Source organism: Monopterus albus, unplaced genomic scaffold, assembly GCF_001952655.1.
Source record: "Monopterus albus unplaced genomic scaffold, M_albus_1.0 scaffold34.1, whole genome shotgun sequence".
In the NCBI taxonomy this organism is placed as follows: Eukaryota; Metazoa; Chordata; class Actinopteri; order Synbranchiformes; family Synbranchidae; genus Monopterus; species Monopterus albus.
Window position 1 is genome coordinate 5,280,478 of NW_018127914.1, and position 11,730 is coordinate 5,292,207.

General features: G+C 41.4%; 3 protein-coding genes across 3 annotated transcripts in view; 2 read left to right on the forward strand and 1 right to left on the reverse strand.

Moving 5' to 3' along the window:
• Positions 1–6: 6 nt before the first annotated feature.
• Positions 7–5,089, forward strand: LOC109958814 (zinc finger protein Xfin). The gene has a single exon (XM_020597742.1). It carries the CDS (start codon positions 132–134, stop codon positions 4,449–4,451), a length of 4,320 nt encoding a protein of 1,439 aa, XP_020453398.1. The 5' UTR covers positions 7–131; the 3' UTR covers positions 4,452–5,089.
• A 517-nt stretch (positions 5,090–5,606) lies between these two features.
• apoea (apolipoprotein Ea) lies at positions 5,607–7,843 on the reverse strand. The gene is made up of 4 exons (XM_020597508.1): positions 7,760–7,843; positions 7,135–7,282; positions 6,436–6,723; positions 5,607–5,946 (listed from the first exon to the last, which is right to left on the reverse strand). The coding sequence occupies exons 1-4, from the start codon at positions 7,803–7,805 to the stop codon at positions 5,607–5,609; spliced, it is 822 nt and encodes a 273-aa protein (XP_020453164.1). The 5' UTR covers positions 7,806–7,843.
• A 3,182-nt stretch (positions 7,844–11,025) lies between these two features.
• The window catches only part of apoa4a (apolipoprotein A-IV a), a 2,020-nt gene continuing 1,315 nt past the window's right edge, over positions 11,026–11,730 (forward strand). The window contains 3 exon segments of the mRNA XM_020597509.1: positions 11,026–11,065; positions 11,159–11,309; positions 11,397–11,728. Of these exon segments, the coding sequence (XP_020453165.1) occupies positions 11,026–11,065; positions 11,159–11,309; positions 11,397–11,728 (523 nt within the window).

Genomic DNA, 11,730 nt, shown 5'->3' on the forward strand with positions numbered 1-11,730 from the left:
GTAACACAGAAACTCCATATAGCTCAACAGCAGCTGTGCCATCATTCACAATTTCACAGCTTCAAAACCAACGAAAACGTGCTGCTAAAACCAAAAAATGCACAGAAGAGGCTGTGAGTGTACCTATATGTATGCCACCTTGTGCTGACAGCACAGTGAACCAATGTGCGCCTGCTGAATCCTTAATGCAAGCATCAGATATAAAGTGCGAACCAACCTGTGAGCCAGTGACACCGACATTAATGATACAGAGAAATACAAACACGAGAAGGCAGCGAAAGAAAACAGCAGAGAATGGAAAGGCCACAATAGCTTTGCCTGTCTCTGTAAAAGAGGAGAGCAAGTGTGCTGATGTGCAGCGTGGCACAACCAGGAGGAATCATTCTGAGAAAAAACAGAAAGGCAGAGCTCAAAGAAAAAGGAGAAACATAGAAGATAATGCTAGTGAGCAAATGCTGAATTCTGGTTTGACTACAGAGAGTGAGCCACCTTCAGAGGCTGCACCAAAACAGCTGGATTTTCCTCTGACAAACATAAAAACTGAATTAGATTCCTCCCTCACAGATAACCCCCGGCCTCGTAGAGACAGGAAACTTCCAAGAAAATACACGCCCGCACAACCTAAAGACTGTTTAATAAGTTATTTGAAGGGTTTACGAGTAAAAAACAGGTGCCCAAAGGGAGTTAAAACGGAGCTGATGGTAGATGAAGCAACGTATGCCATCATTTTAGATGAAGTTTTGAAGGCTCAAGACAAACACACAAAGTCACAAAATAAAAATCCACCTGTGCAAATCATAGCAAATCCAGATGAGACACTTAATGCAGCGATAAAGGAGGAACTGATATCAAGCAGAACAAATGACATCGTGGTGAAAGAAAGCGTGTCCAAAAAGATAAAAGACACAAGGAAGAGGAAAGGCAAAAGGGCAAAGAAGAAAGTAGTAGCATCATTTGTGGAATTTGATGAAGCAGCTGCTCCAAATCCTCCTGTCTCTTCTTTAAATGAAAACCTAGAACAGGAGGTTGTAGTGAAACGTAAGGGGAGATGCAAGAGAGTAAAGTCAGAGCTGCCTGCTCTCAGTGCTGTCGAGAATGATAAAGACACCAAATTAGAACCTGAAGATAATGTTTCTGTGTCTTGTCAGACAACAGAGAGTGAAAACTGTGTCGTAACTTATGTGAGAGCGAGCCGCCGCCACCAAGGAAGTCAAAGGCTGAAAAGTAAAGAGAATAAGAAAACCTCTGCGGGTAGCTTATCAGCAGCGCACACGCCACAGACTGTAGAAGTGGTATCAGATTTGAAAAATGTCCTGATGGTTTCTTTTGAGGTTGACCGTGAGGCACCAACAGGCCACTTGAAGTCAGGTAAAAAAGATATGACAAAGGGACGAAAGGAGAGACAAACGTCAAAGAAAAAGACATTTAAGGGACTGAGACATCTGGACTCTAGTGAAGAACAAAAGCCTGAATGTGATACAAGAGTTCTTGTGAATCGAGAAATGGGTGTGAAATCAAAGATAAGGTCCAAAAGAAGGAAAACAAAAGCTTGTACAAGGTTTGGTAAAACATCACAGATTGTAAAAATGGAAAACATGTTCTCTTGTAATGAGCCTGTTCCTGCTTGTAGCTCTTCGATCCATGATGCAGCCTTTGATGGAGTGGATTTAAACACTGTTAAACAAGAACACAACAAAAGTGATGTGTCAGAATTATCACCAGAGGAGGCACCTTTATCTCAGGATCAACCGGTTCATTCAGATCCCCCTGCTGCTCCTGAAGGAAAACCTAAAATGAAAAAAATAAAGAAGAGACGGAGGAGGAGAAAAACAAGATGGGCTGCCAGAAAGAAATTAAAGCGACCTCAGATCATTGAGTGCAGTTTTCCATCTGACGTGGAAATGTCTGCTTTCTCATTCGAATCCAGTCTGTGTAATTCAGTCTCAGGTGATGCAAGGATCAGTCTCACACTGGAAGAAGAAAGTGAAGATGTTAAAGAAAAAGTCACAGAACAAACACAGAGCGATCAAGCAGACGTGATGACAGCCAACACCAAAGTTAAATTCTCTTCCAAAATTAAAAACTATGACCCTCGCAGTCAAAAACTGAAATCACAGAAACCCCTCAAGTGCTCTTTTTGTGGTCGCTGCTTTCGACACATTACAGCATTCACAGTCCACAGACGCATTCACACAGGAGAAAAACCTTACAGGTGTCCGACATGCGGCAAGAACTTTGCCCGGCTGTACCAACTCAACCTGCATTCAGAAATCCACAACAAGTCGCATGCAGTTTGTTGCCCGTGTTGTCATGCAAAATTTAAAAATAAAGATGAGCTGATCTTGCATTTTCATAGTCACATGAAAGACATTCAAGAAGACACGACAGAAGAAGGCGCAAAACACAGCCAGGCGGACAGTTTGGACACTCCGGTTGGTCCCAGCCTCAATAAACCTCTCAGGTGCTCGGTTTGTTTCAAGGAGTTTTTAAAGCGAGCCACCTTTAAGATGCACAGAAGAACACGGTGTGGAAAGCCGCACACCTGCTCTGTGTGTGGGAAAAAGTTCTACCAGCCTTCAAGTCTGAACGTTCATGAAAAGACTCACTGGCCAGTAAAACCGTACTCCTGCACTGTGTGTTGCAGAGGTTTCGACAAACTGCAGGAGCTTAAGCGTCACTCTCAGATCCACTCAGGGGCCGCACCTTTCTCCTGTGCCAGGTGTGAAAAATCCTTCACCACCTTTGCATTATTACGCTCGCATCAAATGGCCAGAGCGTGCTCTGACAAGGAAGGCAGAAATCGAAGTGACATTGACCAATTCTTGGTTTCTCAGAGTGCCGCAGGACAGATTCCCACCCCTGTGTATTTGAAATGTCCAATATGCAAGCAGCTTCATCGTCACTGGTGTCAGTATGTTCTGCATTTGCAGACACACACTCATAGCAAGTCTTACACTTGTGAGACATGCAGACAACAGTATGACCAAGCAGCTGAAATGAGGAGTCACTGCTTAGTTTGCTGCAGAAAAAGTGGGGAAGAAGAGGTGTGTAGGGCCTCCCTGGGCGAAACGTGGGAGGAACCGGAAAACGTACCTCAAGACGAAGACCAGATGGGTCAAATTACAGCTTTACCTCAAGTGGAAACAGGTGAAAAAGAAGAAGTTACATACATGGGGTCACCTCCACCATCACCACATGACTCCAACCCGTCTGAAAATGACGACTTTGACATCAGCCCTCCACCTCCGAACTCTGATGGATCAGATTTCTGTCTGACATCTGATCAAGCATCTCAGCAGCCCTCCGGTCATCAGTCACCTATTCACAGACACTGTGGCAGATATTCATGTGGACACTGTGGGAAGTCCTTTAACCGGTGGAACAAGCTGTGGCTGCATCGGCGTTTCCACCGTCAAACCCACAGACCTTTCTCCTGTGCTCAGTGTGACCTGGAGTTCCGCTTCCTGGGTTCGTACATCGACCACCTGCAGGAACACGCAGCTCAGATGCCCTATGCATGTCCTTTATGTCCTGACACCTTTGCAAACAATGAGAACCTAACTGTCCACATCTCTGAATCCCACAAACTGCAAGATTTTAACAAATGTAGCAAATGTGGAAAGAATTTTTCCACCCTGAGAAACTTGAAGAAACACAAGCTGCTACATAAAGGTGCAACCTCACATTTCTGCCTCCCTTGTAACCTCTCATTCTCCAGTCACAGTGCCTTAAAGACTCACCTGAAGACTCACAGAGTGCGGCTAAACGTACCGCAGCCCGCATGGGCTGTGGAACCACTTTTATTCCCATATCACTGCAAGAGATGCACTGCCAAGTTTTCGAGCACGGATCTGCTGCAGGCACATCAGGTTTGCCATTTCACTGGAGGGAAGAAGCCAGAGAGCCCCACAGAGAACGTCGCCGCTTATATTCCCAACAGAATTCCAGAAAACATCCAGGCAGTTGGTTCAGCGTCGTCTCAGCAAAAACGGCGTCTTCCTGTGAGCAATAAAAAACACCTGTTCAGGTATCCTCATCCAGACCGCCTGTACGTGGTGCCTGTCATCTCCTCGGAGCCACCCGTTGTCATTTCAGATACAGAAGAGGAAAGTCCGTCCATCGCGGCCTCTGCCAGCAGCACAGTGTCTGATCTTCCTCACAGACCAGGTGCCAGTTTCAGTTGTTCAGATTCTAACTGTTCAAATATACCTCAGTCCTCCTCTCGGACAAGCAGCTCAAAGAACCGAGATCATTCAGATAAATCTCTGTTCCTCCCAGGATCACATCAGCACCAGTTTTTTGATGTTTCCAGAGCTAGCGATAGTGATTCCTTGTTTTCAGAGGAGGAAGAACTTGTGGAAGAGACTCACTATTGTGCAATTTGCATGGAAACGTTTACAGACATCTCCAAGCTGCATGAGCATTACATGGTCCATGCCAGAGGGATTTAGAAGCTGACACCCTGCTCCTGAATCCCACCATACTGTGTTTTCAAAGTGTTACAACTGAACCTCTGCTACTGTTTTAACATGATTTTGTTCTTTGAAAGAACAAGATATTTTAAAATATTGAATGCACATAGTTTATTATCTCTGTATGCAGTATTTTTCATATATCATTATACATATTGTGGTTCGATGATGAAACCTCCCCATGTTTGTTCTCTGATTATGTTTGAATTATTTCAGTATGTGGTGCTGATTTTTTATTTGAACACTGTTGAATTTCTCACTCTTTGAATGTCATCTACTAATTTGTTTAGAGAATTGATGAAAACATAAATGTAACTTCTACTCCAGTGAGTCACTAGTGACTGTGAGAGTTTTGTGTAACATAATAGTTTTTCAGTAAAAAGTGACATTATTTTTCTCTTGTGGTTTTTCTGTGAAGCTCACACACACATATTTAAGTTACTGTGTAGCCTTACATTTTAGTTTGTTTTTTTATTATGGCATGTTTGGAATGATTTTAATGACATATTTTAGTTTGTTAAATTTGAAACCATCCCAGTGCAGACTGTGTGTTGCTTTCAGACCAAAGTACAATTATTATAAACTATTACTGTGTGAAAAAATGGTGGAAAATAAAACAAGGGAGTAAACGTGCACTGTCCGATCTCATGAACAAGCTGGTTTTTGCCTTAAGTGGCTTAACAATCAGAGAATATACGGTATCATTGTCCATTTGTTGCTTTTCATTTGAATAATCCCAAAGTAAAACAATGTTGGACTTCAAATACATTACTAAAAAATGGAGAACCTGAGGCAAAATGACTTCTGAAAAAACCATGTTATCTATAGCCTGTGCTTTCTATTATTTCAGTGTCTTTGAAAATATTCTGACATAAGTTTTATTTTGGAGAAAAAGGAAAAGAAGTTTTGCATCACCTACTAGTTTAATCATTAATGTACAAACAATGGCCATGTTTTAGGAAAGAACACTTTAAGACAAAGGTGTAAATGTGCACATATTATTAATAGCCAGTGATTTACAACATGTGAGCAGCTGGTTTTTATTAAAGTGACAGAAACACTGATTTTCTTCATTTATAAAACCTTGATACAGGAAGTGATGGACCAACAGGTAGTTCAGACCGATGACAGGTTTCACATGTTGTCCCTGATCGTGGAGACCAGAGGCTGAAACCAGATGCGCATCTCCTCCACCTTCTCCCCCAGGCTGAATTGCATATTCTGAGCAGTTTCAAGAAATTGTTCCTTCATGTCCTCAGCAGTTTTCTGAATTTGGTCCTTGATGCCCGCAGCCACCCCCTGAATCTCCTCCTTCATGTTCTCTACCTGCTTCGTCAGCAGATCACTCAGGGTGGTGACCTTCGCCTGGGCGTTGTCTTGCACCTGAGCAAAATAAGGTTGCAAACGAGACTTCGCGTCCTCCATGTTGTCTGAGGTCCGGGATTGAAGCTCCTCAAGGTACTCAGAAACATGCCTGTTAAAGGACAGAGGCATTTATAATGAGAGTGACTCCCAAACACCTGCATCATCACGTCCCCTGATATGTTATACATTGTACAACTGCAGTGTTGAAAGACATGTCCAGACAAATGAACAAGCTGAAGTGCTACATTCAATATCCTACTCAAGTAAAAGTATAGATGTATCATCAGCAAAAGTATTCGAATTTTCAAAAGTGTAAGTATGCAAAAGGTAAAACAGCCACTTTCAGGGTGTTATATTATACATATACATGTATTACTTGGTTATTATTCCATTAACATTCAGTATATTAATGTTGCTGCTGTGTGAGGTAAAGCTAATGAATGATTTTTAAAATGTTCCCAGGAGAACCCAGTACAACTCAATAAACAGGTCATCTAAGTTTAGTTGATGAATCTGAGCCTCTTGTTGGACAGCAAATGTGTCTCAGTGAACAGTGACAACGCCTCTCAGCCTCCATCCACCTCAGTGTTTCACTCACTTCTTTATCTCCTCCATGTCCTTGTTGAGGCGTTTGTTTAGCTTTTGGCTGTAGGTGGAGACCCGGAGCTTGCTGTCATCAGCATCCTGCTCCATCATGGTCTGCGCCTCCTGGGTGTACTGCACCAGCTGCTCCCGGGTCTCAGCCATCTGGTTGTGGAGTCTGCCAGCCAGCAGTTGCAGGTCTTTGCCCAGGCGCTCTGCAGTTTCCTGGGCATAGGGAGCCAGCTTGTTCTGCAGGTCGTCCCTGTACATGGCCAGCTCAGACATGCTGTCCTGGACCAGGGTGCTGTTAGGGGAATGAGATGGATAATTTTAGGTGTTTTTGTAAAGTATTCAGGGTCCAAAGAGGGTTAAGACTGAAGTCAGAGCAAATAAAGGCCTTAATTAGAGATTTTCCAAGGGTTTGCAGACACGTGGATCTGTAGACATGTACTGTAGATATGTCTGGTCAACACTGTTTAAGTGATCACACTGAGGAGGATGCTAGCCGAGATGTTTGCACTTTTTTACTCTTCTGCTTTACAAAATACAGCAAACTTTAAAAAAGATATTTTCATTCTGAGCAAGAACCAGTTCACGTCCAGCTGCACATTTTGCAGGTTTAAAAGCACCAGGCAAAAAAAGTGCCGTACAGTGATCAATCACTGTATTGGACTAAACTTAAAATGTTTGTATTGATAAAGGTAAATATGCTCACTCCAGTTCTCTGACGGTCTCGGAGCTCTGGATGTCTTTCACCACCTCATCGACCTTGGAGTTCAGATATGTTAAATAATCCTTGAACTTCTGGACGGTATCTTCAAAGTCACTCCCATCATCCTGAGGCACACTTCTTGCATGGCAGCCTGGTTTTTGGAAAAAATCTGAATGTAACTTTTAGTCTTTTAGGTAAGAAATTAAACAATACTGAAGAGGTTTTGGATTGAATTAGAACAAAGGTAAACTTCATTTTTGAATCAGTGGTTAAAAGCTGCAACAAGTGTTAAGTCATTTAAGGATTTCTCTTCAGCACAACTTGTTTAATATATGGTTGAAAAGAAGCTCTGTATTTTTATTACTGTCAGTGTGGCAGCTAGCAAAGCTCTCACATTTATGTCTGGACCCTGAAGTGTGCTATATTTTCAAAATAAAACCAAAAAAAGTGTTTATGGCAGTCATCTGAGCACCTAATAATTTCAAAATATCAATTAGTTTATTCTTTAATTTCCTACTTTAATTGCACTCAACTTGTCAACTTTCACACTCAGTTTCATCAGGAAACCCATTTTATGTAAAAAAATAAAATAAATAAATAAAGGTTTCTGTCAGCAGAGCAGACTCACCTGAGAGGACTGCCAGTGCAAGGATTACTGCAAACACTCTCATCATAACCAGAAATCACACACCTGGAATATCATAGATAAAATATGATATATGACAGAGAGTTTAGTGAAATAGCAATGTATTTACAAAATCTGAAATTATAGCTGTTGAAATTAATTTCACGATGAATTTCATTTTAGGATTGTCTGCGTTTTTTTTATGTTGATTGATGAATGTACATCTTCCTTTTTATTTACAATCACCCTTTTTATACAATGAACAATAACATTTCAAATTATTTGACAGTTAAAAACAAATGAAATATTCAACCAGTACGAGACCTGATAAAGATTTCTAGGAAAAATCTGTATCTTACCTCAGTGTTCCGAATTTGTGACACCTGTGACACAGGTTGTTTGTCACTCAGTATTTATAGTGGTCCAGTAGCAGTGATGTTATCAGATAAATGTCAACAAGATCTCTGACCCATGTTCAGAGTTCATAGAATGAGCTGTGCTGCTGTTATCTTTTATTGCTGTTTGTGGTATTTTGGCTCCACGTTGTACACTGAAAGTACACTGATCACAGTGTTTTGAGTCTTCATGGATTTAAATCCTCTGAATTACAAGTGGAATAGTTTGACTGGGACATTTCCTTCAGTAAAATGTGACTCTTTCTTCTTGCTGCTCAACTGTGGTTAAAGTGTAAAAACACTGTGACTGCACCATCAGATAAACACTAGACCAACAGGGTAAAGCCTAAAGGTCCCTCTCATATCAAATCATCTTCTGATTGATGAGGGTCATAGTCTGCTTTAACAACCACTGCCTGCATTAATACAGTGTTGTGAGATGGAAAACCATAAACTACTGCACCTACTAAGCAGATCAGGATAATCAATGGATAATTTTATCATCTGTAAAAGAGGACATTTACCTTTGGGCTTTTATGAGACATTAAATGTGTTAGCTGTGTTAAGCACTTTGAACTGCCTTTGTGTAGGAAAATGTGCTATACAAATAAACTTGTCTTGATTTGATTTGACAGCTTCAAGCCTATAAAACCTACAGTATGTAAATAAAATAAGATAATACAACTGGTCACAAATAGGTGTTGCTTTATTTTGACTATTAGGCCAAAAAGACTGGGAACTGCTGACTAAGGCAGAAGATTTAGCGGATTTGTAATGTTTTTAGTTTTCCGTTGACTTAGCGCTTAGAATATTCAAGGTATTTACAGTAAAAAGTTTTTGTTTCAAAATTTAAGATAAAGGATGTCCTGTCATTACTGATAAAAATCTGGCTGATTTCAAATGACGCACAGGGTGACCTTGAGGCACATTAAAAGGCGATGTGGACAGATATGGCCCACCCTGTTTAGAAAAAGAAATTTTACATCAGTATCGCCAAGAAGACAGATCCTGCTGCTCCCTTCTGTTCTTTCTTTGCCTTTCTGCACACTTTAAATATAAATCAAATTCAGTAGAACCATTTAAGCAAATTTGAATTTCTGTCAGTATTATAGCTGTGCATCTGAAAATATTGTATTGAAATGTGACATGAAAAAAGGGCATCTTGTTCAGGGTTACAGTTCATTTCTGGCCTGTTATCACATCAGAGCTAATATTGTGGTTCCAGAGCTGAGTGAAGTCAGATAAAATCTGAGGGGATTAAGGAGGACAGTGCCAATACCTCCACTGACTCTATCATTGGCTCTATAAGGACTTCTTCTTCTTTTTTTCTTTTTTTTTATAGTAATGGCGGCTCATGGGAATACTTAATAGTTCCAAACATTAGCAGCAGCGCCGCAGAGTTACACTGACTTGGCTGCTGTCTTCCAAAGAAAGAAGTTAAAATCAATACAATATTACACTTGTGACATTTTAAGTTAGTGATGTGTCAAAACATGTGTTACTACCTTTCTGACCATCTCTTTTAAATCCTGTCACTTTAATAATTAGGAACCTAGCTAACTAGTCAAATTAGCTGAGCTATCTACAGCAACAAAACACAGAATTATTGTGGAAGGCTGTACAAGTCATTAAAAGCAGTAATTTGCTGATAAATCCCACTGTTCCCCACAGAAAACAATGGATCTGAAGCCAGTGTTTGGAGTTATTTGATGCTACATGAGTCATGTGACCTGCTGCTGTTTTTCACCCCTCAGTGCTGTAAGCCTTCTATCTTAAAGGCTCTGGATAAAATCTCTCATGTGATGTCACTTGAGTCTGCATCAGTTGGGTCTGAGACTCCAAGTCTGAAAAAACAAAATAAATGAAGGTGTAGAGTCAGAAAGAAGTGAATTCATCAGACGTCCGTGGCCCGCTCCTCATCATTTCCTGAAGCTTGCGATTTGAGTCCACATTAGCCATGAATGGATTACACAGACACAGGCCCAGGGATTCAAGAGGTCGAATGACCTGGACCAGAGGCAATGTATGAAGTGACTGTTAAAATACAAATACAAAGAGATACAAAGAGATACAAATTTACCACAAACAGATGCAAAACAATCCCAGAGACCCAATGACAAAAAAAAAAAAAAAACTGCAAGAAGACGGAGAACTATCAAAATGAGATGTGAAACTACCTATAAGAGACACACAACTATTCCAGAGATGCGGGACCTCCATAAAGAGATGCAGAACACCACACAAAATGGCTGATGGTCCAATGTAGGAGGAGTTGGGGCCCATTTTCTCACATGACATTAGCCACTTCTAGCACATCACAACTGAATCTCTGACCAAACTGTTGAGGTTTAATCGCACTGTGGGTAATGTAGGTGTCGGGTTCGGACAAGAGGAGAAAGAATAATGTGTGGAATAATATGAAAAACGCTCTCTGGTTCTATTGCAGTCACTTTGATCCACCTTTTAAAACTGTCCATTGTGAATCAGCCAGTGTCTGTGTAACTGCTGCAGGTGATACTCTTTGAAACAACAGTATAAACAAGTATAAACCAGAGTTCAATTCAGATACCAGAGAATATGCAGTAAAAAATGAACAAGCAATGACGTGGGGTGACACAAGTAGCAAAAATCTTTCCAGCATGGCAACTTGAGATGGACTTTACCCTTAAATGTGGATATAAAAACTGTAAACAGCAGGCTGCCCAGCACAAGTCAGGCAGAGTGAAGATCAGCCAAGCTGCCTATGCACGGTAAAACGTTTTATTGTATAATGCTTTTTATAAATTCATGACTAAATTAACTGATTATTCATTTTTACATGACTTTGTTTTTATATTTTACAATTGTTTTAATCCAGCAGAGTCAAATTCAGCCATGAAGGTTCTTGTGGTTCTTGCACTTGCTGTTTTCTCTGGTGAGTGAATTTTGTCTTTGAAATGAAGTCTAGATCCCTGTAAACCTGATGCATACATGTGTGGGGGGTAAATCGGTGCTGTTTAACCCACAGTTTGCAATGCCAACCTCCTGTGGCTGGATCCGCCCAAGAGCAACCTGGACATGGTGACAGAAGCTTTTTGGGACTATGTTGGTAAAATGACAGACACCGCAGAGGGGACTGTGAATCAGATCAGACAGTCTGAGCTGGGACAGGAAGTGAAGTAAGAGTCTCAACATGATGCAGAGTCCTAATGACACTAGAAATATAATTTAAGTTTCAATTTATAGCAGGTTTTTCTGTCTTACAGTACCAGGATCTCTCAGAGTGCTGAAACGGTGAACCAGTACATTGCTGCTGTGCGCGCTCAGGCGGCTCCTCTGACCCAGGACTTCATGACTCGGTTTACCGAGGAGGCTGAGCAGCTGAAAGCTCGTCTGGAAAAGGATCTGTCTGCTGTGGGCACTAACCTGCAGCCCTACGCTGAGCAGCTGGCGGCACACCTCCAGACTCAAGTGGAGGAGCTGAAGAAGGAAGCAGCCCCCTACGCTGAGGCCATGGACCCAGAGACCCTGAAGGCCATCCTGCTGCAGAAGAGCCAGGAGCTCAAGGAGCAGGTGGATAAGAACATGAATGAGCTACAA

Coding starts and splice junctions, on each gene's coding strand:
- apoea (XM_020597508.1), bottom strand. CDS start 7,805: ATGATGAGAGTGTTTGCAGTAATCCTTGCACTGGCAGTCCTCTCAG. Junction 7,283..7,759: donor TGCACTGGCAGTCCTCTCAG/GTGAGTCTGCTC, acceptor TCCAAAAACCAG/GCTGCCATGCAAGAAGTGTG. Junction 6,724..7,134: donor GAGACCGTCAGAGAACTGGA/GTGAGCATATTT, acceptor TTCCCCTAACAG/CACCCTGGTCCAGGACAGCA.
- LOC109958814 (XM_020597742.1), top strand. CDS start 132: ATGCCACCTTGTGCTGACAGCACAGTGAACCAATGTGCGCCTGCTGAA.